This window comes from Rhineura floridana, chromosome 18 (assembly GCF_030035675.1).
Source record: "Rhineura floridana isolate rRhiFlo1 chromosome 18, rRhiFlo1.hap2, whole genome shotgun sequence".
Classification (NCBI taxonomy): Eukaryota; Metazoa; Chordata; class Lepidosauria; order Squamata; family Rhineuridae; genus Rhineura; species Rhineura floridana.
In genome coordinates, this window is record NC_084497.1 from 22,021,168 (window position 1) to 22,047,065 (window position 25,898).

Genomic DNA, 25,898 nt, shown 5'->3' on the forward strand with positions numbered 1-25,898 from the left:
AGGATTGAAAAGCTTTTTGCTGTCTTGCACCCATTGCTGTCAATGATTAAGGCTGCTAATTGAATCCTGCAGCATAATGCAGTATTCTTTCACGGTCAAAGCACATTCTCACCATCTGGAAATGCCTTGGTGGGGGGTGTTAGTTAAGGGTCGTGTCATCTCAGGGTCCAAGATGCAGTAAATGCAGGGAGATGGGGCTGCAAGTAGTCAAGGCAGTGGATCTTTTTGCTAGAGCGGTATCTGTTTTTAAGGAGGCTATGTAATTCAGCTCCAGTTCTGCTGTAGTTTTCCTAGGAGACAGTGATCAAGTAAATGGCTTGGTTTTTTTCCTGCCTGTGAAGTGGGTGTGATGGGAATGAGACTTTTTGTCAATCGTAAATAAGTTAATAGCCTTCAGAAAATTTCACTGTCTTGGCTGCCCACCTGTACTCACTCAGGATACATCAGCTGCCCAGAAAGTGAAGAGTGGGAAACAACCACAGTGTCCCCTTCCAATTTATAAAAAAATCCCATTGCCTTTGCTTGGTCACCTACATTGGTCACCTTTTTACATGTCCATCTCTGTTTGTTTTACAAAGTGTTTGGTAGAGCTCAGAAATACAATCGAGTCTCACTGCATGTGGGTTAACAAACATCCTCTTGCTTCTGACTCTTGAATTTTTTTCCAGGCAAAACTTCCAGAGCTACAGCCGTTCCCTCCTGGAGACAGTGACTCCGTGACGCAGCACGAGGAGCTTGTGTGGATGCCTGGGGTCAATGACTGTGACCTCCTCATGTACCTGAGGGCAGCACGGTAACGTGAAGCTAACATGCTTCCCTCATTCCTGTGGCAGGGAGTTGCTGCTTCACTCTGCAGCATCTTTCTAAGAGACTGAGGTCCAAAATTCTGCATGTGCAAATCACAGCAAATCTGACGCTAGGGGGAAAAGCATCCCAGTCACATGGTGTAGCATAAATTTTAATTTGCTCAGGTACAACTCCTGCACAAATCTAGCATGATTTTTAGCAGACGTTCGTTGTGTTTTCTGTGTTCTGTTCTTGCTTTTTATTCTTTTAATGCAAACATAGTCATATTTCTTTTCCTGTCTTGTCCTTTTTTGTCAAGGAGCATGGCAGCTTTTGCAGGGATGTGCGATGGAGGATCCACGGAAGATGGGTGTGTCGCTGCCTCCCGCGATGACACTACTCTCAACGCACTCAACACAGTAAGTCTCCAGCTATCTCACCAGTAACCATGCACACATCAGAAATCATTTGCTGGGCTTTTCCTATTGATTTTGTGGATCTTCATCTGTCCTAAGGACATTCCCCCACCCTTGCCTTCCAAAACACAAGAAGCGCCTTTCCAATTCAATGCTTTGAATGCATGAATCTGCCTTGGTGGATCAGGGGACTGACTCTGTATGCAGCAGCAGGTTGTCTCCTCCGACCTTTGCCAACCCATGTGCCGGCTGGGGCTGATGGGAGTTGTAGTCTGAAACGGCTGGAGGACACTTGGTTGGTGAAGGTTGGTCTACCCAGCAGCATGGCAACAGCTCTCCTAAAGCCTCAAGCAGGGCACTACCAGGCCTGTAATTGTTTCCAGCATGGGGGGAAAGTGGGATTTGAACTCAGCACTTGCAAGCTGACAGCATTTGCTGTGACTAAACCAGTGTTTCCCAACCTCTTTTTATTTTTGTTGTTGCTGGACTACAACTCCCATCAGCCCCGGCCAGCATGGCCAACGGTCAGGAATTATGGGAACTGTAGTCCAGCAACAAAAAGAATAAAGGTTGGGAAACACTGGACTAAACACATCGTGCCATGGCAGTCTTGAGCTTTGGTTAGGCTGCTCCCCCCTTCCTTGTTTAGTTGTGCTGCTGTTCATTGACATTGCTGTCTTTGTGGTTTTGCACTTGTGCGTCCTGCTCCCTTGGAGGTGTGATGCCGTCTGCTTTTCTGCTCTTGAGCTATTTCAGGTGGCTCATCACAGCCCACATATAGGCTCTGATTTCTCCACAAAGGCCTGCTAATCACCAAAGAGCGTTGGGAATGCACATTTTCACCGCTGCCTCATCTGAAGGACAACAGAAGTGACCGTGTCTGTATTCTTACTCCTCTTCCTGCTTTCTGGTCTTTTTTTAAATGACATTCCTAATCCCATTCCTGCCTGGAAGCTGGACATTGCTTGTGCAGGAATCTTACTTATTTATTTATATTTAGTCAGCTTACTGTCTGCAGATCTTAAAGCAATTTGCAATAAGGAAAATCCAGATACATAATTATCAAAATACATAAAGGATATTCAGTAAACACAATTTGAGATTATTTTCATTAAGGAAAACCCCAAGACATAAATACATAATATCGTGAATGAATGGATCATTTTATTACGGTCGCAGACCACATATTAAAAAAGAAACATAAAAACAAAGATACAGCATGGAGGATTTAGATATTTAGGAGACAGAGCTACCAGAATTCCAAACGCCCATTAACAATTTTTTAGAGGGTGGGGTGACAACATTTTTCCCTAATTTGCACTGAAATGAGAAGAAACTTTGCGACATTAGTGGTGACATAAGATGACACATCACTTAGGCAGATCGACACCAAGTCGACAGGATTGCCCTTAGGCAAAGCAGTTAGCAAAGGGGAGATTAACTTCCTTCTGTATTTATATAACTGGCAAGTTAGAATATAATATATAATATCCATATCTACATTAACTAAGATTGGAGAAAATTGCTAGGCGGCATGACACAAACTCCCAAGCAACATAGAAACACATTATTCACACAACCACACTCTCGCCATCCATTAGAAATGTTCACCACCTCACCCAATATCTCTACCAACCAGCCACTCAAACTCAAGGATACTGCAGGTTACCTACGCTGTGTTGGGAAGGGCCGTAGGTCAGTGGTAGAACATTTCCTTTGCATGCAGAAGCTCCCCAAGTCCAATCTGTGGATGCATCTCCAGGTAGAACCTGGAACCATGGAGAGCTGCTGCCAGTCACTATAGATGGTAGTCAGCTAGAAACGTTGGAGAGCTGCTGCCAGTCCATGTAGACAATGCTGAGCTAGATTGGTCCAGTTGTCTGACTTGGGATGAGGCAACGTCCTGTGTTCCCTACTACATACTCAAACCCATCTTAGAAAATGGTTCTGCCAAGCATACAAGTGTAATCACTTTGCACATCTCTACAGCACTAATGGGCTCATGCTCAACACCCACTAAACTCAAATACACCCAGGGCATGGAAAAGTTATTTTTTTGAACTACAACTCCCATCAGCCCCAGCCAGCATGGCCACTGGATTGGGCTGATGGGAGTTGTAGTTCAAAAAAGTAACTTTTCCAAGCTCTGAATACACCCCTCCCAGGGGGGAGAGGCCCAGTGTATAGCAGTGCAGGCTCTCACCCTTGAGGGGAGGGTGTAAAACTGCTTCCTTGCAGGAACTCCCAACAATGGAATTGTACCACCCATGGTACTGAACAACCCCACCCCATGACAAATAAACAAACACAAACTCTGGGAGCAATTGCAACCATCGGGCAAAGACATATGCTGGCACTCCCCTTCAGCATCACCCTCCCTGTGGTCAGAGGCACCATGCTTCTGGAATACCAGTTGCTGGAAACGGCAGGAGGGGAGAGTGCCATAGTGCTCAGGTCCTGCTTGCGGGCTTCCCCCAGGCACCTGGTTGGCCGCTGCAAGAACAGAATGCTGGACTAGATGGGCCATTGGCCTGATCCGGCAGGATCTTCTTATGTTCTTACGAATATTATGGATTGCTGCTAAGGGATGCTCCAGGGCACGGGCCTACCATCAATACAACGGCTGGCCATGATCCACACATTACAAGAACGCTGTGTGCTTCCCTCCTGTCTCCTGCATGGCTTGCAGCTGAGCATTTGTGGGAAACAATAACTGTTTTAAAAAGCTATTCATACAATTGCTAATTGCACAGTGTCACATCTAGTTTGGCCCTCAGTCAGCCACTTGCCTCATTCATTAACCTGCCTTCTACCTTGTGCAGTGAGCAGCACACACAAAAGGGGACCAATAATTTCCCGAATGAACCTTTTCCATCCCACTTGATTTGCTGAGAAAAGCATTAATGTGCAACTTGGGAAAAAAACACGCAACAAAACCTCCCATCAAAGCCTGAGCTGCCCCCCCCCCCAAACAAAGCTGAAAAATTTACCCATGCTATTAAGCAAATAATCACTGGAAGGAGTTGTTCGACTAGATAATATAAATGCTGCATGGCAAAAAAAAACAACCCAAATCACCACTTCCCCTGCTCTTCATTTCTATCGGGTGTAATTAACAATAAATCACACTGAGGGTTACAGCACCTTGTTATTACATAAATAAAACACCAGCAAAGAAGCTTGTCAGGGCTGATTTATGTGAAGTGCTCCTCTGAAGTTTATTGCATTTCCATAATAAGAAATCATAGAGCATATCAATTTTTTACCATTAATCTTTTGCGCTCTGTATTATCATTTCTGAAGACGCGCATGCGCACGCCCCTTAGCAGAATGTGAACCACTTGCTAGTGACTCATAAGAAATGACCCTCGGTCCCACAAAGAAGAAGTGCAGGAGGAGAGGGCAGGCCATACCAGCCAAGGGGTTTGCCCCCTGTTATCGGGCGGGAGCAGATGCCACATTTTAAGAGTAAATAGCGAGCATGTGGGCAGGAAGTGGGAGGACAGATTAAATCTTCCTTGCCAGGGTCCTGATCTGGATCACCCCCCATCCCAGTGTTTATTTTTATTTATTTATTTATTAGATTTATTAGTCGCCCATCTGGCTGGTTGCCCAGCCACTCTGGGTGATGTACAGAATAAGAACATACAAATACATTAAAACATTAAAATCTCAAACAGTAGTAATAAAACCTAACCCGCCTCAAAAGCCTGTCTGAAGAGCCAGGTCTTCAAGGCCCGGCAGAAGCTCATCATAGCAGGGGCATGGCGGAGATCGTTTGGGAGGGAATTCCACAAAGTGGGGGCCACAATTGAAAAAGCCCTCTCCCTAGTCTTCACCAATCTAGCTTTTTTAACTGGTGGGATAGAGAGGAGGCCTTTTGAGGCTGATCTTGTTGCGCAGCATCCTTGATGAAGCTGGAGGCGCTCTTTCAGATAGACTGGGCTGAGACCGTGTAGGGTTTTAAAGGTCAAAACCAACACCTTGAATTGGGCCTGGAAAACAACCAGTGTAACTCCTTCAGCACTGGAGTGATGCGTCTGTTTACTCTGGTTTAAATGGGGTGTGGGGGGGGGAGACCTCTGGCCTGTGGGCCAAGATTGGCCCATAAGGCTACCAACCAGCTAATGTCATTCCAATGGGAGTGTGTTTGTGTGTGATGTTAGCGAGCAGGGGTCAAATCCTGCCCAGTTTGGCTGTGTGGGCCAGTTACCCTGCCAGGGACTGATGTAAAACGTATAATCTCCTCTTCCCTTCCACAAAGGAGTTGCTCGTTACAAATCCTAGAAACGAGCAACAGTGATCCCACCAAACAAGAACATGAGGAGGAGGAGCACCAGCAATCGATTCTGGAGACAGAATCAAAACACTCCTTCAAAAAGGCATATTTTCGATGGCCGGCACTACAGAAATAGAGGAAGATAAAGTAACCTCTTAGGGCAGGGAGTTCCATATAAGGGGCACCACCTGGAGTCCCCTCTCTCCCTCGCTTATAGCTTAAGGTGGGGTGGGTTAGGGGGAACGTTGTCCATTGATAAACGCTTACTTTCTGAAGGGTCATAAGAAGCACAGGAAAGCTACCTTACACCAGGATTGCTAGCTAGATAATTTATTTTATTTATTATTACATTTATATCCATCCTTTCCTTCAAGAGCTCAAGGTTCTCTTCTCTCTCCATTTTATTCTCACAACAATCCTGTAAGGTAGATTAGGCTGAGAGACTGTGACTGGGGTGAAGTCACCCAGCAAGCTTCAAATGCACATGGATTCATTTCTCCTTATAAAAAATAAAAATCTAGAAGTCTTCCCTGCTCATGGCAACAGGATGAGCCCCCTTTCTCCTTAATATCTGGGAGCCTTGTAGTTCACTTCCTTAATCAAAATTCAGAAGCTGCAAGCTCACATTTTAAAGCTGTGTCTATGTGTAATTCTACTTTGTAATTTTAATTCATACTTGCGCCTCAGATGTCCTCTTTCTCTTTTTCTCTCTCCAGTCTATGTGGTTCGAAATGCAGTACAGCGTTACTCCAAAAGAGAGTGCAATTATTTTGAGTGAGTTACTCAAAGCGCAGGTGGTGACGCAGCCGTCTTAACTCTTCCTACCCTAGGTGCGCTTCAATATCCAACACATTTGGAGAACTGGGCTTCATCCCAAGTTCATTCCCGGAACGGTGGTAGCCTGGCCACACCTTCCTGAAGAATATTAAATAATGATTAACAGATTGAACACTTCAGTATGCTAACTGAGCTGTCTGTTAGTCCCTTGCTGCCCGTTTGCCAGGCGCCAGAGGACCTTCGGGAAGTGACTGGGAAAGGATCGTAGCTGAGTAGTAGTACACATGCTTTGCAGAAGGTCCCAGGTTCAGTGTACAGCAATTCCAGGCAGGGTTGGTAATGTCCCTTGCCTGAAACCATAGAGAGCTGCTACCAGTCAATGTGTACTATACTGAGCTAGATGGACCAAGGGTCTGACTTGGGACAAGGAAACTTCCTGTGTCAGGCGAGAGTTGTTCACATAACCTGTTCACTGATGGCTTTAACTGGGATGCCCAGGATTTGCTCTGTACCTGCCGCACTTCTCTTGTGCCACCAAGGGCTGGGCAGTTCCACCAAGGTCAGACAGGCCTCCCTTCCTTCCTTGGGCACACAGGACTAAGTGCTGGGAAGGGCCTATGTTGCCTAGCCACACCTCCTTGCCCTTGGGGAAGGGCTCGTTACCAATTCTTCATTGAAATGAGGCAAGAGGGGCTTCACCACCCACTCTCCGATCTTAATGCCTGGGGCGGCCTCCAATATCAAAAATGCACAATAGATGAAAAAGAAAATCACAATAAATGAAAAACAACAACACACAGACACAACAGATGAAGCTGTTTTTAGGCCAGTGGGATTAAAGAAACGAAGCCTTCTATCACGGGCCTTAGCTGTGGAGCCATCCAGGTCTCTCCCACCTTAGGGAGTGTCATTTCTTAGAGGTAAAGAAGGCCCCCTCCTATGCCATACCCCCCTCGCCACAGCCATACACACCATTTGATGTCCACCTCTTGAAACCATACAAAGCTGCCTTGCGCTGGCTCATCTTCAGTGTTGTCTACCTCGGGAGGGGGTGCGTACAAGCTTTTTCAGCCCAAGGTCCACATTCTCTTCAGGGTAACCCTCAAAGGGCCACATGCCGGTGGGGGATTAAGAGCAGACGTGGAACCCGGTCGTTCAGTTAATGTAAAGTTTACCTCTTTATGGTAGGCCAGATTCTTTGCCCACACACCCCTCTCTGTTCCCCATCCAGAGAAAGCAAAAGGCACGGTCAGAGTTGAAGGACTCATTCTACCCTGGCAAAACACTTGTGGTGTGAAGCAGGGCCAGTGGGTCCCGGGGCAGTGGTGGCCTGGAGAAAGTTTTGAGGGCCAGCTCAAGAGGCTTGGAGGGCCACCTGTGGCCCCAAGGTTCCCCAGCCCTGGTTTACACGGACTGGCCGTCGCTCTCTAGGGTTTCAAGCCTGAATTGTAGCCGCATGGCATTTTGGATGGCTGGAGCAGTATTGTCCATAAGTAACAGGCTCCTAGCAATGGCTTGAGAGAGATGTTAGTAGGCAAAACTGATGATTTTTTAAAAAATCTGAATCCCGGACAGAGAAAAGGACACCACAAAAGTGTCTGTTTATCCCCAAGCAGAGAGCTCATTAATGCTCCTGCATTATTTCTTTAGCGCCCAAAAGCTCCTGAGCAAGAAATCTTCTAAAACGTTGATGTAGATATCCTTTCCCGCTGCCTGGTGGCAAAGTTGTGTCCCAGATCTGCCAATCTGTGGAGAGAAGGTCTCTGCATGGTGAATTATGAGCACGGCTCTAGTTTCTGTTCTGTGAAGTTGAAGGAGGACCAGGGGCTAAATATTTGGGGGGGAAACTGCCAGATTAGCTTCCTCTTCCAAACCAGGATTTTTTTTAAATCAAGCACTCTATACTAAAGATGCCTGTACCATACTTAGATAATTCGTCAACCAAATTATAAAGAAAAAAGTAATCTTAAAAAACATTGGACTAGGGTGAACTGGGACCTGGGAAATCTGGGTCCAAATCCCCACTTAGGGTTGTATGCAATGAAGCACTAAATTAAAGTGGTCAGAGAAGATCTTGAGGTTAATGGCCATGATTAACTTAGGTTCAATTTTATGGGTCTACAACCCACTTAGCAGTATACTTGTTTTGCACCAGTGGAATGCTGTTGTGCAAGAATATGCATAGTCAGGTTGCTTGTGACATTATTGCACAATAGATTGCACAGTCCGTTGCGCAATGAGTTCCCACCAGCGCAGCTGTTGTGTTGGATTCCTCTGTTGTGCAACATTTAACACTCACCCTATCCTCTAGTCCAAGGGCCTCTCTTCCTCTAGCGGAGAGAGAACATTGGAGACATTCCACAGCCATGAAGCTTGCTGGGTGATCATGGGTCCAGTTGCCATCTCTCCGCCTGATCCTACCTCACAGGGTGGTTGTGAGATAAAATGGGAAGGGGAGAATCATGGATGCCACTTTGATCTCTTTGGAGGAAAAAAAGCAGGTTATAAATGTAATAAATAAGTAAAGGGTTAGAAATGTTTGCATTAAAAAAAAAATAAGGTGGAGCTTCTCAGGAAGTTAATGGACACTACCAACACAGGCTGATGAACTTCAGTGGGCCTAACTGTCAGTAGCATGGATACAACCCATTGAATGCACCTGTGTTGGGTGTTTTGTAACTGGTGTTACACCTGTAAACAGCTTAGAAGCAATTGTATAAATTAATAGTAATAAATACTTGCAGCCCTGCACCACTGCATTTACTTTTCTGAGGTTCAAAACCTGCTGTATAACCAGTGTAACTCCTAGTTCATTCCCCTTTGTTGTGCTGGTATGCAGGAGATTGGTTTGTGTTAATATTGGCCTCTGTTCCGTTTTATTAATGGCAAGCAAAAGTCAAGCATTTCTATAAGCTGCAACAGTACATAGCAGCCTATTTTCCTGAATGACACCCGAGGCAGCTTAATGTCTGTCGAGGGATATTCAGTTACAAGCAAGATGTCACTCAGACAAATTGCTGCTTGCTTTTTTTTAACATGCCCTCCGACTAGATCTTGTTCATTAGCTTAACAGACACCAACGTTGAAAGCGTAAGAAAACTATTTAAATGTATATTAACATAAGTTGCAACCCTGGCTTTTTTTATCTTGTCTTTTGGCCAATTGTCAGCATTTAACACTCACAGTTCAAACAAGGGAGCATTGATGCTTTAGGGCAGTGGCTGGTTGACTAGTGGTGCAGTCAAAAATCTCATCTGAGACCAATTGGGGGGGGTAGGTCTGTTTCTCTCCCCTTCAAGAGGCTCCCAGTCTGGCAAGCAGATTTCATCTTGCTTAGAAAGAGGGTAGAACTGGTTCTTAAAGAACAGTTTGGTTCCCAGATCGGAAACCCATGTGAGCTGACTATAGGCATAATGCTTACTAATGTAGTTTGTTGCTTCAGCCCAGATTAAAATCTCAAACATATGGTGACAATGTTTTTAGTTTATTTAGCGAAGCTCTGACCTCGTACAATGTAGTCAGGAAAACGCCAGCAGGTCTTGTCACTGTGTAAGCAGAGAAGTTGGAGAGACAAGTGAACACTTTTGACTGAGGCATGCCCAGTGCAGACATAACACTTAGCAACAGGTTATCCAAGCCATGGCTTGCAAATCCACTTCAAACCATGGTTTCACATCCTAGTTGTGGCCAATTCCTAACCATGTTCTAGTCATTCATGTATAATATTTAACCAAGTTCTAGTCATTCATATATTATTCCTCCTCTGGGCTCCTTCTAATAGGAAGAGCAGGATATAAATTTAATAAATAAATAGTGTTATGTGAACAAACCTTGGATATATCATCTGTCCCTCCTCTGAGGCAGCTGGCAGAAGGAGATTAGCTGTGCTGCCATCAATTTTTTATTAATTAACTAATCACAGTTTATTTTATGTGTGAACTTGGACAAACTGGTTAATCTTAACCATATTAGAGGGAAACAAGCCAACTTTGAATCATGACTTGCGAGGTTGGCTTGTTTCCCTAAACCTTAGCTAAGATTTGCCACAGTTTGGGGTTTTGATATAACACTAAACTGTGATCCATGGGTAAGGAACCTGTGGCCCCCATAATCTCCACCAGGGAAGTGGAGGAGGGAGCACAAGAGTCTGAAGTTTGTGCATGTATTGCTAAACCATGGTTTAGTGTCACATCTGAACCCGACCATTATGTGTGCTGGAAATCCAGAATTTAATCTCTGGTGGAATGTTGCTCTGAGTTCTTCAAGTCAATAGTCTAGGGGTCAGGAGTCATTACTTCCATAATAAAACAGTTACTTCCATTGTGCATGCTTGCACACACCCCTTGGTGGCGTACACATTATCTGCAGAACTGATTACTGTGAAAAGTCCAGTCCTGTCAACTCCTGTAATATACTTTATAACATTCCATCTGTCCAGCGAACTAGTTAAGTAATCAAAGTCATAGGTGCAACCTAAATACGAAATGTATATGCTGTTGCCCTTACCGACACACCACTTTGCAGAGCATGCACCTTGATCTTACATAAATGTTTTCCTAATGTTCTTAGAACGTGAAGCCTGTTGCATATGACACAAAAACATATTTGGTGGTGCATATCTGGCCCATAGTCCTGGAGTTGATTGTATGCCTGCTCTAAGTCTTAACGAATAGGCTGGTGGCCCTTGAGGTGGTCTGTGGGTTATTTTACTCAGTCTGCAGAATTCAGCCTTTCATGTTGCAGAATTTGGATTGCCTGGATGCAGATTTTTTTGTTTAAAAAAATATTTAAAATGTGTTTATGCTGCTTTTCAACCTTAATGGCTCGTAAAATGATTTAAGCATACCAGGCCCGTGTACAGTAACTCCAGTTAGACTGGAGTAACCCTTCCAAATGCCACCTGCTTAAAGGATGCTTTGCCTGGCAACCCTTTTGCTCCTGTTAAGGTTTCTTTCACACATAACGCCTTCCCCCCACCTCCCGAATGTCATTCAGAAATTTAGCTATGTTCTTAATGGACTCCAATTATTTAATATTGTAGCAGGAATCGAGTCCCCGACGCCTGCAGTGGCTTTCAGGCAGGGCTCATAATGACTGTAATTGCAGGAGAGTACCTTGCTGAAGCTGTAGCTGCCAGATGTGATGATGTTCTGATGTAGGGAAAGGTCACGGGGAAAGGGACGTTTAAATTAAGTTATAAATTACAACTGAAGAACAATATTTTGATGTGCAAGACCCAGGGATGTCAGAGCAGCGAGACGTAATTCATGGATTCATTACCGAACAGAGGTGGCTGACAGCTGAGCTGTGCCAAGAGGAGGATTTATTTGCAGCCTCACACAGCCAGAAAATGGCAGCTGTGTTGCAAAGCAGGTGTCAAAATGCAACACATGCTCCCCCCCACAAAAAAGTAAACCACCCCAACCTCGCACTACTAATGTGGTGGAGTTTATGCTAATAAGCCCTGTGAGATCCCGAGCTGCCTTAATGCCTGGTGTTGTAATTGAGGGATGTGGGCAAGGCTGGATTTGAGATGTTTTCTTAACAGCAGAGAATAGGTGCTGTGATTTAAAAGGCCTATACTGGAGTTTTTCCTTCTCCCTCGCTCTGTGTGTCTGAGAGTGAACAAGAGAGACTGCATACATATATGTTCATCACAAACCAGGTCTTCAGTGGCTGGTGTAAATACACACACATACACGTATATGTCACAGTAAAATCTTTTTTGAGCCTTTTGGTGGTCTGTGAAATCATAAAGATGTACTAGGCATTGATGAGGATTTGGAACTATCTAGGTAGCAGGGTTGATGCACCACTCTGTTCATTCCTGCTCTTTTATCTTGCTTTCTTACATTCTATTTAATATCCCTGTGTGTGTGCGCTATTAATGGCTTAATATTGGTGTGTGTGTGTCCATCTGCCTGCTTCCATTCTGTCTGAGGATTGTGTGCATAACCAGTCTATGTACAAAATACTTATTTTAAGGCAGTTAAACTTTGTTTCTATGTCAATTTTCTTGAGTTTTGTTTAATGCCTTTTGAGAGAGCTTCTGTGTAAGAAGAAATGGGATTCTTGATTAATTTGTAGGGGAGGAGAGGGGGTTGGAGGGACCTTCCAGATATTGCTGAACCACAAGTAACAGCAGCCCTAGCAAGCATGGCCAGGGCTGATGGGAGTTGTAGTTCAGCAACATCTGGATGGTGACCATATAGAAACTCTGTGTAGCCTGCTCTTGCGTTCCTTCAGGATAGTACAACCTGAGTGCGTTGTGCGATAACTTCCTGAGCAGTGTTGGAACAAATCGCCACATGGAGAATATTTGATTGTTGTCTCAGGGCTACATGCTATAGCATGGGTGCTCTTTTATCTTGATATTTGCATTTGTTAGGATGCAGGGTTTGGAAAGACAGACATCATTTAAGACTGCGCCATAACTTGGTGGTAGATCATTTTCTGCTTGTATGCAGAAAGTCCCCAGTTCAATCCTCAGCATCTCCAGGTAGAACTGGGAGAGACCATTGTCTGAAATCCTGGAGAGCTGCTGCCAGTCAGTGTAGACAATTCTGAGCTAGGTGGGCCAGTGGTATAACTTGGTATGAGGCAGTTTCCTATGTCTTAAGGGAAGGGCCATAGCTCAGTGGTCAGATGAGATGCTTTGCATGCATACCGTCTCGGGTTCAGTCTCTGGCATCTCCAGGTAGGGCTGGGACTGTCCCCTAGAGAATTGCAGCCAGTCACTGTAGACAGTGCTCAGATTGATAGAGCTGAATCAATATAAGGCAGCTTCCTATATTCCTAAAGGGAAGGGTCATCACTCAGTCTCAGAGCACCTGCCTTGCGTGCAGAAGGTCCCAGGTTCGATCCCCAGTGGCGTCTCCAGGTAGGACTGGGACAGACTCCCTGCTGAAACCCTGGAGAGCCGCTGCCGGTCAGTGTAGACAGTACTGAGCTAGAGGGACCAGTCCGTCTGACTCGGCATAAGGCAGCTTCCTGTCTTCCTAAGAAGCAACACAAAAGCCGTTCTCAACATGCTTAATGAGCAGGGGTGGGATTGCGACGTCACAGAAAGTGTGTGTGCTTGTACGTCTGCAGCATGCCCCTGTGTGTGTGTAAGCATACATGCTCAGGCATGCTGAGGAACATGTGTACAGCGCGGGGGGAGTCTTGCGCTGCAAAGCTGTGCCGCTGTACTGCACACCTGTGTTGAGTGGTTGGAGAGCAGCTGAAAAACGTAACAGTCCCCAGACTATCAGCGTGGGGATGTTGGTGGTCAGTTAATGCAGGGCCTGATCCTGGAGGGGAAGCAAATGCCTCTGAACAACTTTTCCAGCTGGAGCAGCTGACACCTCACACGCCGTTCTTGGTCTCCTTTGGCCCTTGTTCTTCTTCCAGTTTCTTTAGCTCATTCAGTAAAAGGGAAGGAATTATTTTGTTCCGTTCTTTCAGGCAAAAATAGATTCCTTCTGTGAGTCACGAGAAGGAGGCAGGGAGCGGAGCCCCTCGCAGAGTGAAAAACTCTGCTTTCAGCTGGTGCTTAATTCCCCGCCCCCTTAAAAATGAGCCTGCCTGGGATTTATATCCTCTGCCTCACCAATCGTTCTGCCTAATCCCAGATGTCAAGGGGTGTATGGAGGGCAGGCTGGGGCTACATGGCTAATGAGTATCACACCCCACCACTTCTCATGTGCAGGCCAGCCAAGCTCTCACATTAGACCTTTGGCGGTGACTTTTTTAAGGGTGGAGGCACATGAATTAGTTATGGCACAAACGGCCCCCAGCGCAAGGATGGCCTCCATGTCACCAGTGGACAGAAGCTGCACCCTGCAGAGCGGAGCTATGCAGCCAACCAACCAATCTGGCTTTAGTTTTAAGCAGCGGCTGAATTATTATTATTATTATTACTACTTTTATTATTGTTATCCTCCTCACATTTGTATCTCACCTTTCCTTCAAGAAGCTCAAGGTGGCGTTCCGATTTTATCTCCACAGCAACCCTGTGAGGTAGGTTAGGCTGAGAGACAGTGACTGGCCCAAGGTCACCCAGTCAGCTTCCTGGCCAAGCAGGTGTTTCAACTCTGGTCTCCCGGGTCCCAGTCGGACACTCTAATCGCTACACCACATTGGCTCACTTTGTGGGTCACATTCAGTAGGGCAGAATCCAAGGAAGAGCCCTTTCTGGCTTTTGGGCACTGGGAAATGATGGGGTAAAGAGTGAAAGCCGGAAAAAAACGTAGAGGGCAGAAGATTCCTGATCCGTTAATGTTTAGTGAGGACCTCTTTTTTGACGGCGACTGGGCCATGGGCTTGTTTAAAAATGTGGACAGTTGAGGGTGTGGAGATTGTAGTTTTCATTTAGGGCATGTGTGTGGGGACCTTGTGGCCCTCCAGATGTTGTTGGACTCCACTTCCCAACAGACCCAGCCAGCGTGGCCATTGGTCAGAGACATCCAACAACTGGAGGGCTACAGGGGTCGTCTCCCCCCCAATTGAGGGCCTCTCCACCCCATCTTCCCATCTGAGCATTGTCTAAGATCTCTGGGACTTGTTTGAAAAAAGGAGAGAGACAGACAGAAGGGCATGCGCGTGGATGGAGCTTTTTGAGCATGCCAGCCTCACTTGACTGTTGCCGTTCAGGCTCAGCAGGATCTAGTATTTTAGCTGCATATCCTAGTTTGCCGTTTATGAAAGTTGGAAGGAAATCATTGTTTTGCTCTCTTGTCTGTACAGGTGTGGGGCTGACATGGATGTTGGCGGCAGAGGCAGATTTACAAACCAAAGGCTTCATTGAATGGCAGAGTCCCCCCCCCCCCGCAACAATGCTTTTGAAAGGCAGAAGTTTGTCCTAATCAGCCCATGCCAGGCGCTGTCTCTCCCTGACTTGGCAGCAGCTCATGATGCAGCATAGATGGCTCTGTGTGTCGACAGTGCATGGCTTAAGGCTTGCTCTTTACAGGAGTCTGGTTGCTCTGGGAGGAGGGAGCGGCGGAGGCTGGGGACTTGACCTGTTTCCCATGAGCCTTTGCAGTACTGGGTGTGGTGTCCCCATTCTTACCACCCCTCCTATGTGGCTCAAAATTCTGCCTTAGCAAGAGAGGCCAAGGAGCTGTCCAACGAGTCTGTTGGGAGTGAAACTGTTCTGGCTAGCAGGGGAGCTGTCCAGCAAGAAGTCCCAGGAAGCACTGTAGGGTAAGGTGTTGCTTCACAGCGGGCCAGGCTTCAAGTGCCTCATCTCTTCCTGGTCTGTCATCAGGGCCCTGATCTGGAGCTCTTAAGGAGTCTGACTTCCTTCTCACTAGCAGAGCTAAGCGACGGTCAACCTTATGCTGCCAGACATGCAGTGTGGCTCCGGTTCTGGACTTCCGCTTCAACATGCTGCCGTCTCTGCTCGGGTGGTTGTAGGGGGTGATCTTGGCAGCTCTGGAGCGGCAGGTGAGGCTAAGGGCACACTGGTTCCTCTGCACGGCAACCTCAAATGGAGGATCTTTCAGGGGTGTGGTCTTCAGAGAGCTGTTGGTATCAGCCGGCTTCCTTTGAATTCTGTACGTACTAGTGCTTGCAATAGGGCCCTTTCTTTGCTCCAAAGTTTTGTCTGCTTCTGAGATGGTGATGGGGCACGGCATGTGGGGACAGAGTCAGCTAGCTTGTCCTTTTTTCTGAACTCATTGGGATGTCATAGTTAGCTGCCCCCTGGAATTCCCACGGATCATATCTCCAAGAACCAGTGCAGTGTTTTGCAGGGGGTGTGAACCCTGTTGTGGCCCTCCGTTTGTTGTTGGGACTGCATTGACTATGGTGGCCAGAGGGATGATGGGAACTGGAGTCCAACATCCAGAGAGCCAGAGGTTCCCCACCCCTGGTGTATTGAATTTCCAGTTGAAATCTATGCTTGTCCATGAGGCTCACTGGGTAGCCTTGGGCCAGTTATGAGTGCTCTCTCACCCGAACTGACTGCGAAGGGAGAGGGGGACTTTAAACGTGGTGGGAGATGGAAGGGAAAAGAGTGGCAGGACAAAGAAGGTTTGGAAGAAGACACACAGATTTTAAAAAGGTAGGGGGGAGCATTTCGCTGCCTGGATAGGTAATTTCCTCGTTCAGACAGAGAAGCTACTTTAAAAGTTCCCACGCATGGAAGCATGAGCTCCTCATAGAGATCAGTGCAGACATTCAATATTTTAATGTATTTTAATGTAATGTATTCAGTAACCAAGCAGGAGTGTGTTCGTCCTAGCCCACATAAGACTGCCAAAATGGAAGGCAGGGGGAGACCAGAACGGCCCAGTGAAGACTGTGCGTGCTTAATGGGGATGGCATGATGACTGGTGATAGGAGGGGGAAACAAGGCCACCCAGATGCCTACAGCAAGCCTGCAAGCAAGACCCAAGCTCCAGAGCACTCTGGCGGTGTCCCGCAGCTGGCATGCAGAAGCATAGTGCCTCCAGCTATGGATACTTAACCCTCCCCTATGTGTATTCCCAAATCCTTAATGTCAAATACAGAAAGCCTTCAGGATGGAGCCTTTTGTAAAATAACTGCTATATAAACAAACATCTCTCCTTTTTCTTAGTTTCTTTTAAGCATGGGTTGTAGCCAGCTAAGTCCTACTCAGAGTACACCCATTGAAATTGGTGGCTGTCAGTTAGCCATGTTCATTAATTTCAGTGCATCTCCTCTGAGTAGACTAGCCTTGGATAGGCCTGCTCAAAAGGGGAAAGGCCACAGCTCAGTGGCAGAGCACCTGCTTTGCATGCAGAAGGTCCCAGGTTCAGTCCCTGGCATCTCCAGGTAGGACCTGGAGGGACTCCCTGCCTGAACCCTTGTAGAGCTGCTGCCAGTTCTTGTCGACAGGAGCGAGCTAGATGAATCAATGGTCCGGCTCCGTATAAGGCAGCTTTCTATGTTCCTGTACTCCAGACACACACCCCCTCTCACATAAACAACTGTACATATGTGAAGGACTTGGTGTGGACTTCAAACACAAATAGAGACACACGGAATCACTTTCCTCTGTTCCCTGAGCACACAGCAACCTACAAAGGGGTCGGCTTTTCCAGTCAACCGGCTGAATATGAATAAGGGAGGGCCGTGCAAGAACCCGGCCCTTGTTTTGGCATGATGTCTTTTCCAGTGGTATACACTGTTGGAAAAACGCTATGGAGTAAACTTTTAAATATCCTCTTTGGCTCTGGATCTCGCTTTGAAAGGGCTTCCAAAAAAGAAGGGACATCCCCCCCACCCAATTCCCCCTTTCTCTCTTGGGTCATGTAACTGATCTGGTTTGCATTTCTCTCTCTCTCCTTATAGCTACACGAAAGTAACTATGATGCTGGCAAAGCCCTCCAGCGCCTGGTGAAGAAGCCTGTGCCCAAACTCATTGAGAAGTGCTGGACTGAAGATGAAGTGGTGAGGAGCCTTGCTTTTCCGCCCCTTGTTGCTGCTGCTGCTGCTCCTGTTCAACTTAACCTTCCCATCTCTCTTTTATTTGTGATCCTTCTTGGTCTGGGCTTTTAGGAAAAGGAAAGGTTTCCTGCTCCCTACAGGTCAACAGCTGCTGGATCAATCTGTTAGCAGCTAGTGCCTAATTAGCCAAAACGGGGGAGAAATAACGGTTCTAAAATCCTTCTGCCTGTTGCAGCAGCCGAAAAAGTGGAAGTCAGATCCTCCTTTCTCTATGCCGACTTTTCAGCAGCAAAGCCCTCGGGCGTAAGAGAGAGAGAGAGGGTTGTTGATTTGCCTTGGGCTGCCCCCTGGCTTGTCTCACTCAGGTGTCACCGGTTACCCCAACCAGTTTCCAGTTAAGGGAGCTTTTGAGCTGCTTCAGCATTGGATGTGCTTGTTTGTTGCCACCCTCCCCCCAGATGGCTTCAGGGAAGATCCTGTAGGCTTTGTTGATCACGATAAGGCAGGTTGGCAGTTAGCTTCCTACGTTGCTTGAACTTAGCACCAGCCGTATGCTAGCTCTGTACGCCGCATGGAGGTACCGTGGACGGTGGATGTGGTCCCAAGGGTGGGGTGAAAAGCTGCTGCTTTTGTGTGCCAGCCGGCAGTTCTGGGACCAAGACGCTTTGCAAGGCCGCTCCAGGGCAGAACAGGCAACTTGTGTCAGCTTCAAGGCTTGGCATTTGGAGACTGGGAGCTGGGGAAGCGCCGATTTCTACAGAAGGTAGTTACCTTCTTCCTCCTCCTCCAGGGCAGAAGAGGGGCAGGGGGTTTGGGGAGAGCTCTGGTGAAAGAACCAAAGCTCTGAGTGCCAGGTTTGTAGTGGGTCTACTCTGAGTCAAACTTGGTTGGATACAACCCAGTGAGTCTATTTCCATGGCATCCTTCTCTGGTGCAAGGGCATCCTGGGACATTTTAGGGATAGGAAGTATCCAAAATTGGAGAGCAGGCAGGGGAACAACTTAAAATCCCTTGAAGAGAGGGGATAGTTGTATCATAGCGTATCAGCATTACTCAAGCAAAATGTGGTGCAGGCCAACTCCCCCCCCCTTATTGATACCAGTGGCATCTTCTGTGCCCCCCCCTTGTTTTGCTCATGGTAGCTCCTACCACTGTAGAGCTAAGGAAAGGCTAGAGAGAGACACACCCCTTGCTTCCTGTTCTCAGCTGAAAGCTGCCATTCCTGTGGTGTGACCATGATGCAGATAAGGGTCTACCTAACTTCCACATCTCTAGGACTTAAGCCGTATTTGTGTGTATACAAAGTATTTTTGCACCACTCTTCAGCCACATATGGCAAAATAAAATAAAATCTCAGAGAGGTTTACAGATAACAGAAGCGACAGTTTCTGCCCTCAGGCTTCCAGTCTAAATGATGTAACACAAAAGGAAAAGGGATTGTGAGGAGGTGTCCAAAAAGCAAACTCAGGCATCTGTTCTTAGTTGCAGAACTGGAATGGGCAGTGGTTCAAGGGAGAGGAGGAATCGAACGATGCTGGTCTGTCAGCTGTGAGCTGACGGAGAGGCCTTGCATCCCCCTTTCTCCCTCTGCTGTAGGCTGACAGAATAGCTCGGGGTTGAGGAACCTCAAAGGCTGGGGGCTGAATGCAACCCTCTCGGCATGCCCGTGTGGCCCTCAGAACTCCCCATGGGCTGTGCCCCTCGCCCCCTGAGCGCTTGTGTGTGTCTGGGATGTGCCTTTGAACTCTGATGGTGCCTGGATGGAAGGTAGAGAGGGGTGTGTGACTGTTTGTGTTGAAACGAGCCAAGTGCAAAGGGAAAGATTACATTTATTGCTCTTCCCCACCCTGGGATAGCTGCTTCTGGAAGACAACTGAGGAGAGGTCCCTGGCATTGGCATTGGTCACCTCTCAAAATGATTGCCCTGGCACCCCTTTGCTGACCCCACTGCCCCTCCCGTAGCAAGGCATGCACAGTGCTGTTACGGGAACACGGTGGTAGCAGTATTCAAAGAAATGAGAGCAAATAGGATAGGCAAAAATTGGGCACCTGGTGGCGACTTGGAACACAGGAAGCTGCCTTATGCAGAGTCAGATCCTTGGTCCATCTAGGTCAGTACTGTCTACACTGATTGGCAGCGACTCTCTGGGGTTTCAAGCAGGGTTATTTCTCAGTCCTGCCTGGTGATGCCAGGGATTGAACCTGGGACCTTCTGCATGCCAGGCAGATGCTCTGCTACTGAAGTACAGGTTCGACTTAACCAGCCTGTCGTGACCCTCAGCCTGTCCCCTGTGGAGCAGGTTTCAAATTAAACACTTGTAATTACCTGCTCCTTAGATCGCGCATTGGTAGTTTTGGTCCCTTAATAATGGTGATAATGTGCTATTTTTTCCCCTTAGAAATTCACACAGTGGTTAGACCCTGCCTTCCTGTTCTGAAGACTCTCTCCCTCCCCCCAGTCCTCCAGTTGACTGAAAGCACCATTGATATTTCAGCTCCTAGCTTTGATCAACAGCCAGCCCTTAAAAGATAGAGAATGGAGCCTTACAAATCAGAAAAAGGAAGGCAAGGGGACTCTTAATGAAGAATGAAACCTCTCTCCCCTAAAAGTGAGCGCTGTGGGCACCCAGAACAGTGATCATTAGCTCTCTGTTGCTACTGTCAGTCTCTGCTCATCTTCTCATCTTTTCTCTTCCTCCTTTTCCCCCTCCCTAGCTTTTCAGCTGTATTCAGCAGGCCTCTGGCTTCAGCAAAATCCAGAATCTCTCTTCTCTTATTTGTATGGAGTTCTTAAAGTTCCACCGTTGGAACGTTGCAAATCTTTTTATTTTTATTTAAAAGTTTGGTCCCTGATGGATAGCTCCAGGCCAGATGTGCTCTGTAAGGAAAAAGAGAGGCTGCAGAGGCATCATGGGGTTCACCCCCACCCCCCATGCTGCGTAAGCACTGGAGTCTTTATGGTAATCAGAGCACAGCCCAGGGCATCTTAATTTAACTCATCCTAGGTTTAGACCACCTCAGCAGTGCTTAGGATGCTGTGGGCATCCTTTCTTCCAGTACTGGACTTGGATGGTCTGTTGGATCAGCTTGGCAGCAAAAAAGGGAGCTGCCTCAAAATTAAGGTAATTCAAAGGGGCTGACTCCCAGGTAAGAATTAGATTACTGCAATGCACTCTACGTGGGGCTGCCTTTGAAGACGGTTCGGAAACTGCAGCTTGTGCAAAATGCAGCGGCCAGATTGGTAACGGGGACCAGACGGTCCGAACATATAAAACCGATTCTGGCCCGCTTGCATTGGCTGCCTGTGTGTTTCCGAGCTCAATTCAAGGTGCTGGTTTTGACCTATAAAGCCTTACACGGCTTGGGACCACAATACCTGATGGAATGCCTCTCCCAATACGACCCCACCCGTACACTACGGTCAAGATCAAAGGCCGTCCTCTGGGTGCCTACTCCAAGGGAAGCTCAGAGAATGGCAACAAGGGAGAGGGCCTTCTCAGTGGTGGCCCCCAAATTATGGAATGATCTTACTGACGAAGTGCGCTTGGTGCCAACACTGTTACCTTTTCGGCACCAGGTCAAGACTTTCCTCTTGTCCCAGGCATTTTAGCATGTGTTTTAAATTGTTTTTATATTGTTATAAATTTTAAAATTGTGTTTTAAATTGTTTTTAAAATATGTGTTTTAAATTGTATATTTGTTTTAATGTTTTTGATTGCTGTAAACCGCCCAGAGAGCTTCGGCTATGGGGTGATATACAAGTGCAATAAATAAATAAATAAGTGGGGTTAGGATTCCAGCCATATTTTCTGCATACTCGCGAAGCAGGGGGTGGACTCTCGAGATACCCAGAAATATATTACCTTGTGAATTAAAATAATCTTTTTAAAATAAAAATCTTTTAAAATGGGGGTTAAGTCCCTAAAACAGTCTTAACAAAGCACCTGTGCTCATTGACTTCCAGTTCAGAAAGTGGTGTGTGTAGCGGGGGAAGGAAAATGGTGAGACGTAGAATTGGTCTGTTTGAGTCTGTAACAAGCTAGCGTCCTCGAGTTGGGGTGTAGGGGTGGAATGCGTGCTGCGGAGCTGTGTTTTTTTTTAATCACACCTTTCCTCTCTGTGCTGAATGGGAGAGTTTCAAGAGAGGGGACACGCTTTTTCTTTTCCCACTCTGTGGAAACCTTCCCCCCCCCTCCCCCCCCCCCCCCAGCAATGAACTACTTGAGGCTGGCTGCCAAGGCTGAACTGAAGTCTGAACCTAGTGCAGCAGGGGAAAGATTTCAGGATGGTGGGAAAAATAATGTTGTCATTTCCTTTCTTTCCTTCTGGAAATATCCCTCCCCTTCCACCACCCCTCAAAAGAAGTTATGAACAGCAGTCTTCTTCCAGGCTGCCTAGGTAGGGGCAGGGCTGGGGATACACTGCAACATTTTGTTGCAAGTCCTTACTGGCCATTCCTTTATACTTAGGAATGCCTCTAATGCAGAAGAGAAGGAACGGTAGCTCTCCAGATGTTGCTGGGCTGGCCTTTGGCTGGGTGGGCTGGGGCTGACGGGCGTTGGAGTCTGACAATAAAATCTCGAGGGCCACATCATTGCTCTAAACTAACATAGATCCTAATGATGTATTTGATGTGGTTATTTCCCCCCCCCCCCCGCTTTTCTTCCCATCAGCCTACAGCAGCTAACAAGATTGAAAACATTAAGAGAGAAGAAAACAAAAATAAATCGTCATAATGACAATCCATTTAAAACAGCAGTAGGTTAAAAACCAAATCCGGAATAGCAGAGCAAATTGTGAACATTGTGTCCTTATAGATCTCCAAAGGGCCACCACTGAAAAAGCCCTACCTGGTAGGGTAACTGTCTGATTGCATCATAAGCATATTAGCATAATTTATATAGAATCCAATGATTATATTCTACTCAGAATAGATGCATTGAAATTAATCAGCCTAAATTAGTTGTGTCTATTAACTTCGGTGGATCTGCTCTGAGTAGGACTTGCAATGAATACCACCCCAAGTTACCCAGTTACAATTTTTCTTGCATAACTTTGCTTCTGCTGGACATGAATAATTTCATAAAAGCACTTACCTCCCTTTAATCTCCCCCAGCTGAAGCTGCTAGCTTTGACCCAGTTGCGTCATTAGTCACAGCGCTACTCGTACTTGTCCGTTCTTCCCTAGGAGCTCGGTGAGTGCCTTCCGACCTGGGGGTCTCATCTTCCAGCACTATCTCATGTTGCATTTTGGATACTCTGTTCATAGGGTTTTTGTGGTAAGAGGTATTCAGAGGTGGTTTACCATTGCCTTCCTCTGAGTCTGGCTGGATCTTAGTCTGGAGTCTCAGCCTTGACCACTCCGCCTTGGGTGCCCCTTCTTGGAGTCTAGCCTCTTGGTCTAGACTTCTGACGGCATTGCTATACTATTGTAAGTAGTATATAAGTAAAATAATGATAATTGTGCAGCTAATGCAGGGATAGGGAACCTGTGGCCATCCAGATGTTGGACTAAGCTCCCATTGTCCTTGGCTATTGGCCTCTGGCTTTTGAGGTGACAACGGACATTGGCCAGCGTTTTCTGGGCTGTTGTCACAGCCATGGGGACTTATAAAAATTGTTCATCTGTTGAAAAATGAAAGTTCAGATAACTCAGAATGCTAAAGTAGAAGCCTATTTTTGTATTAAGTGGTATATAAATAAAATCACAGTAATGGTGATGATAAAGATGATGCAGCTAATATAGGGATAGGGAGCTTGTGGCATTCCAGATGTTGTTGGACTACTACTCCCATTCTTGTCCATTTGCTATGCCAACATCTGGAGTGTCACATGCTCCACATCCCTGTAATACCAGTTTCTGAACTTTCACAGCATAATCGCAGGTGCTAGCATAGGTGTGTAGGGCCCAGGCTCCTTTTATTTGACATGTGTGAATCTCTGCATGTGTTGAACCGATCCAGAATCAATAGAGCGAGCAAAAGAGGGAGAAGTATAGACAAGGGTGGGGAGCCCACCCCCTAGTTTGTTAGCCTTTTTAATTAAACACTGCAAACACATTTAAATAATAGAGGCTCCAGGCTGAGCTGCATCTAATCGAAACCGATTAAGTCACCCGTCCACACTCGGATAGTTATTAATTCTGTTTGTTTATGCATGCCAGCTGAAGGCAGAGTCCCTGGCTGCTGTGAAGCCCCGTAATGCGCAGGGATGTTTGTGCAGCATGGCGCTGGGGCCTTAATTAGCATCCTGATGTTGATTATGAAGAACAGCAGGCTTGCTAATTGAATTCGCTTTACGACCCAGGACCTAGGTCGCCTTTGCAAAAATCAAGGGGAACTGGCTTGTGGGGTGTGTGTGTGTGTGTGTGGGAACACCAGCTGGGTAGGGAAAAAACACCAATATTTTTCACTCCTGAAGCAATCCCTGGTATACTTTTAAAGGCTGTTGTCTTTATTGTTACAAAATGGATAAAAAAAAAATCAATATAACGACATGCGTATTTTCCAGCCGCATCAGCGTGTAGATAGGTATAGAGTTGTACACAATGGCATGTGTATCTGTGCTGTTAATGTCAAAGACTGGAATAGTCAACAGAAGGGGCAGCTCAGAAGCATGAGCACTTGCTGATATCTAAGGCTCTTTTTAAAAGGGGAGGATTCTCTTAGTAGCCAGCATGATGCCGTCCAGCCGTTGTTGGACTCCAGCTCCCATCTGCCCCCAGCAGATATGGCCAGTAGTCAGGAATGGTGGGAGTTGGAGTCCAGTCTGGAGAGCACCACGTTGTCTACCCTTGTCTTGCAACATAGAGTGTATGCCTTTCATAAGGCTTCAGAGGAAAGACTATAGAAATAACAACAAAATGTGTAGTTCAATGCCTCTTTTAACCAAAGGGAAAGCACATTTGGAACAAGGACTGTGGATGCGTAGGAAGCTACCTTATTCTGAATCAGGCTGCTGGTTGATTGAGCTCAGTTATGCCTTTATTGACTGGCAGCAGCTCTCTAGGGCTTCAGACAGGCTCTTTCGTCAATAAACGTATCCCAGCACTCGAATTCTCTGCTGCTCATTGTAGCTTTTTCAACGTTCTCATTGTTACAGCGAATATGGAATACCAGGTGATACACAAGCGTACATTTTCCTCTGCCGAAATCTCACACGGTTGTTGACAACTGTAACTTTTATCTAGAAATAGGCTTCCTTTTAAATATTTTAGGTTGCTGCTTTCCCCCCCTTTCCCTTTTATTGATTGATTGATTGATGTTGCAAGGTTAGGCAACCCAGATTCAAATAACCCCGTAAGTTTAATCCTTGACGGTGATAAACCTTAATTGGCCGTGTTCATAGATTTACAAGTTCATAAATTTTAAAACACCCCTCAACACTTTGCTTCAGTTTTAAAGCTCCATTTATCCTAAATATAAATGAAAAACGCCTCTTCCTGCCTCCTTCCCCCCACCCTCAAAAAGGCAAGATGTGGCAAATGAAATTTTCCCCAATGCACTTGCAAATGTTTGTAATGCAATAAACCGACATTGCCTGGACAAGAAATTGCTTACATGAAGCCCCCCCCTCAGGTGCTTGCCTGCATGGCTTCCATCATCTCAAAATGCTTCTTGCTGTATCTGCTCTCAATGAAGGGGAAGAAAATGTCTTTTCATTGTTGGCTTCTTTGAAGCCAAACATTGCAGAGAGACAAGAAGGGCTGAGCTGCTTACTAGGGCAAAAATAACCATGGATTTTGTTTACTAGCTGTGGCAGCTACTGCAAATGTAATTCATAGAAAAAATGGAAGAACTCTCTCTCTCTCTCTCTCACACACACATACACACACACACCCCACACAAACACACACACACACGAGAGAGAGAGAGAGAGAGAGAGAGAGGTCATCCCAGCATGATGGCACCAGAGTGTTCAATATAAACCAGGCATAGTATGAAGAGGGATTCTAGTATTAGATGGGCACATGATTTGCGTACCCAGCTTCTTGTGTTAGGATCATGTGGGACCTTCTACCTGCAAAGTAGATGATCTACCACTTCGGTATGGCTCTTCCCTGGAACATGGGAAGCTGCCTGATACTAAGTCCCAAGGATTTCAGACAGGGATCTCTCCCATTCCTTCCTGGAGATGCCGGGGATTGAACATGGGACCTTCTGCATGCAAAAGCAAGTGCTTGACCACTGAGCTGTGGTCCTTGCCCTAAAGTCACTGTCTACATCAGCCTTTCCCAACCTTTG

General features: G+C 46.5%; 1 protein-coding gene across 13 annotated transcripts in view; it reads left to right on the top strand.

Annotated features, from left to right (window-relative positions):
• Positions 1–25,898, top strand: part of RERE (arginine-glutamic acid dipeptide repeats) — a 410,266-nt gene that overhangs the window by 268,796 nt on the left and 115,572 nt on the right. For all 13 annotated transcript variants that reach the window (XM_061601794.1, XM_061601797.1, XM_061601792.1 and 10 more), the window contains 3 exons: positions 669–793; positions 1,106–1,205; positions 17,560–17,658. In XM_061601794.1, the coding sequence (XP_061457778.1) occupies positions 669–793; positions 1,106–1,205; positions 17,560–17,658 (324 nt within the window). The remainder of the gene's footprint in view (positions 1–668; positions 794–1,105; positions 1,206–17,559; positions 17,659–25,898) is intronic.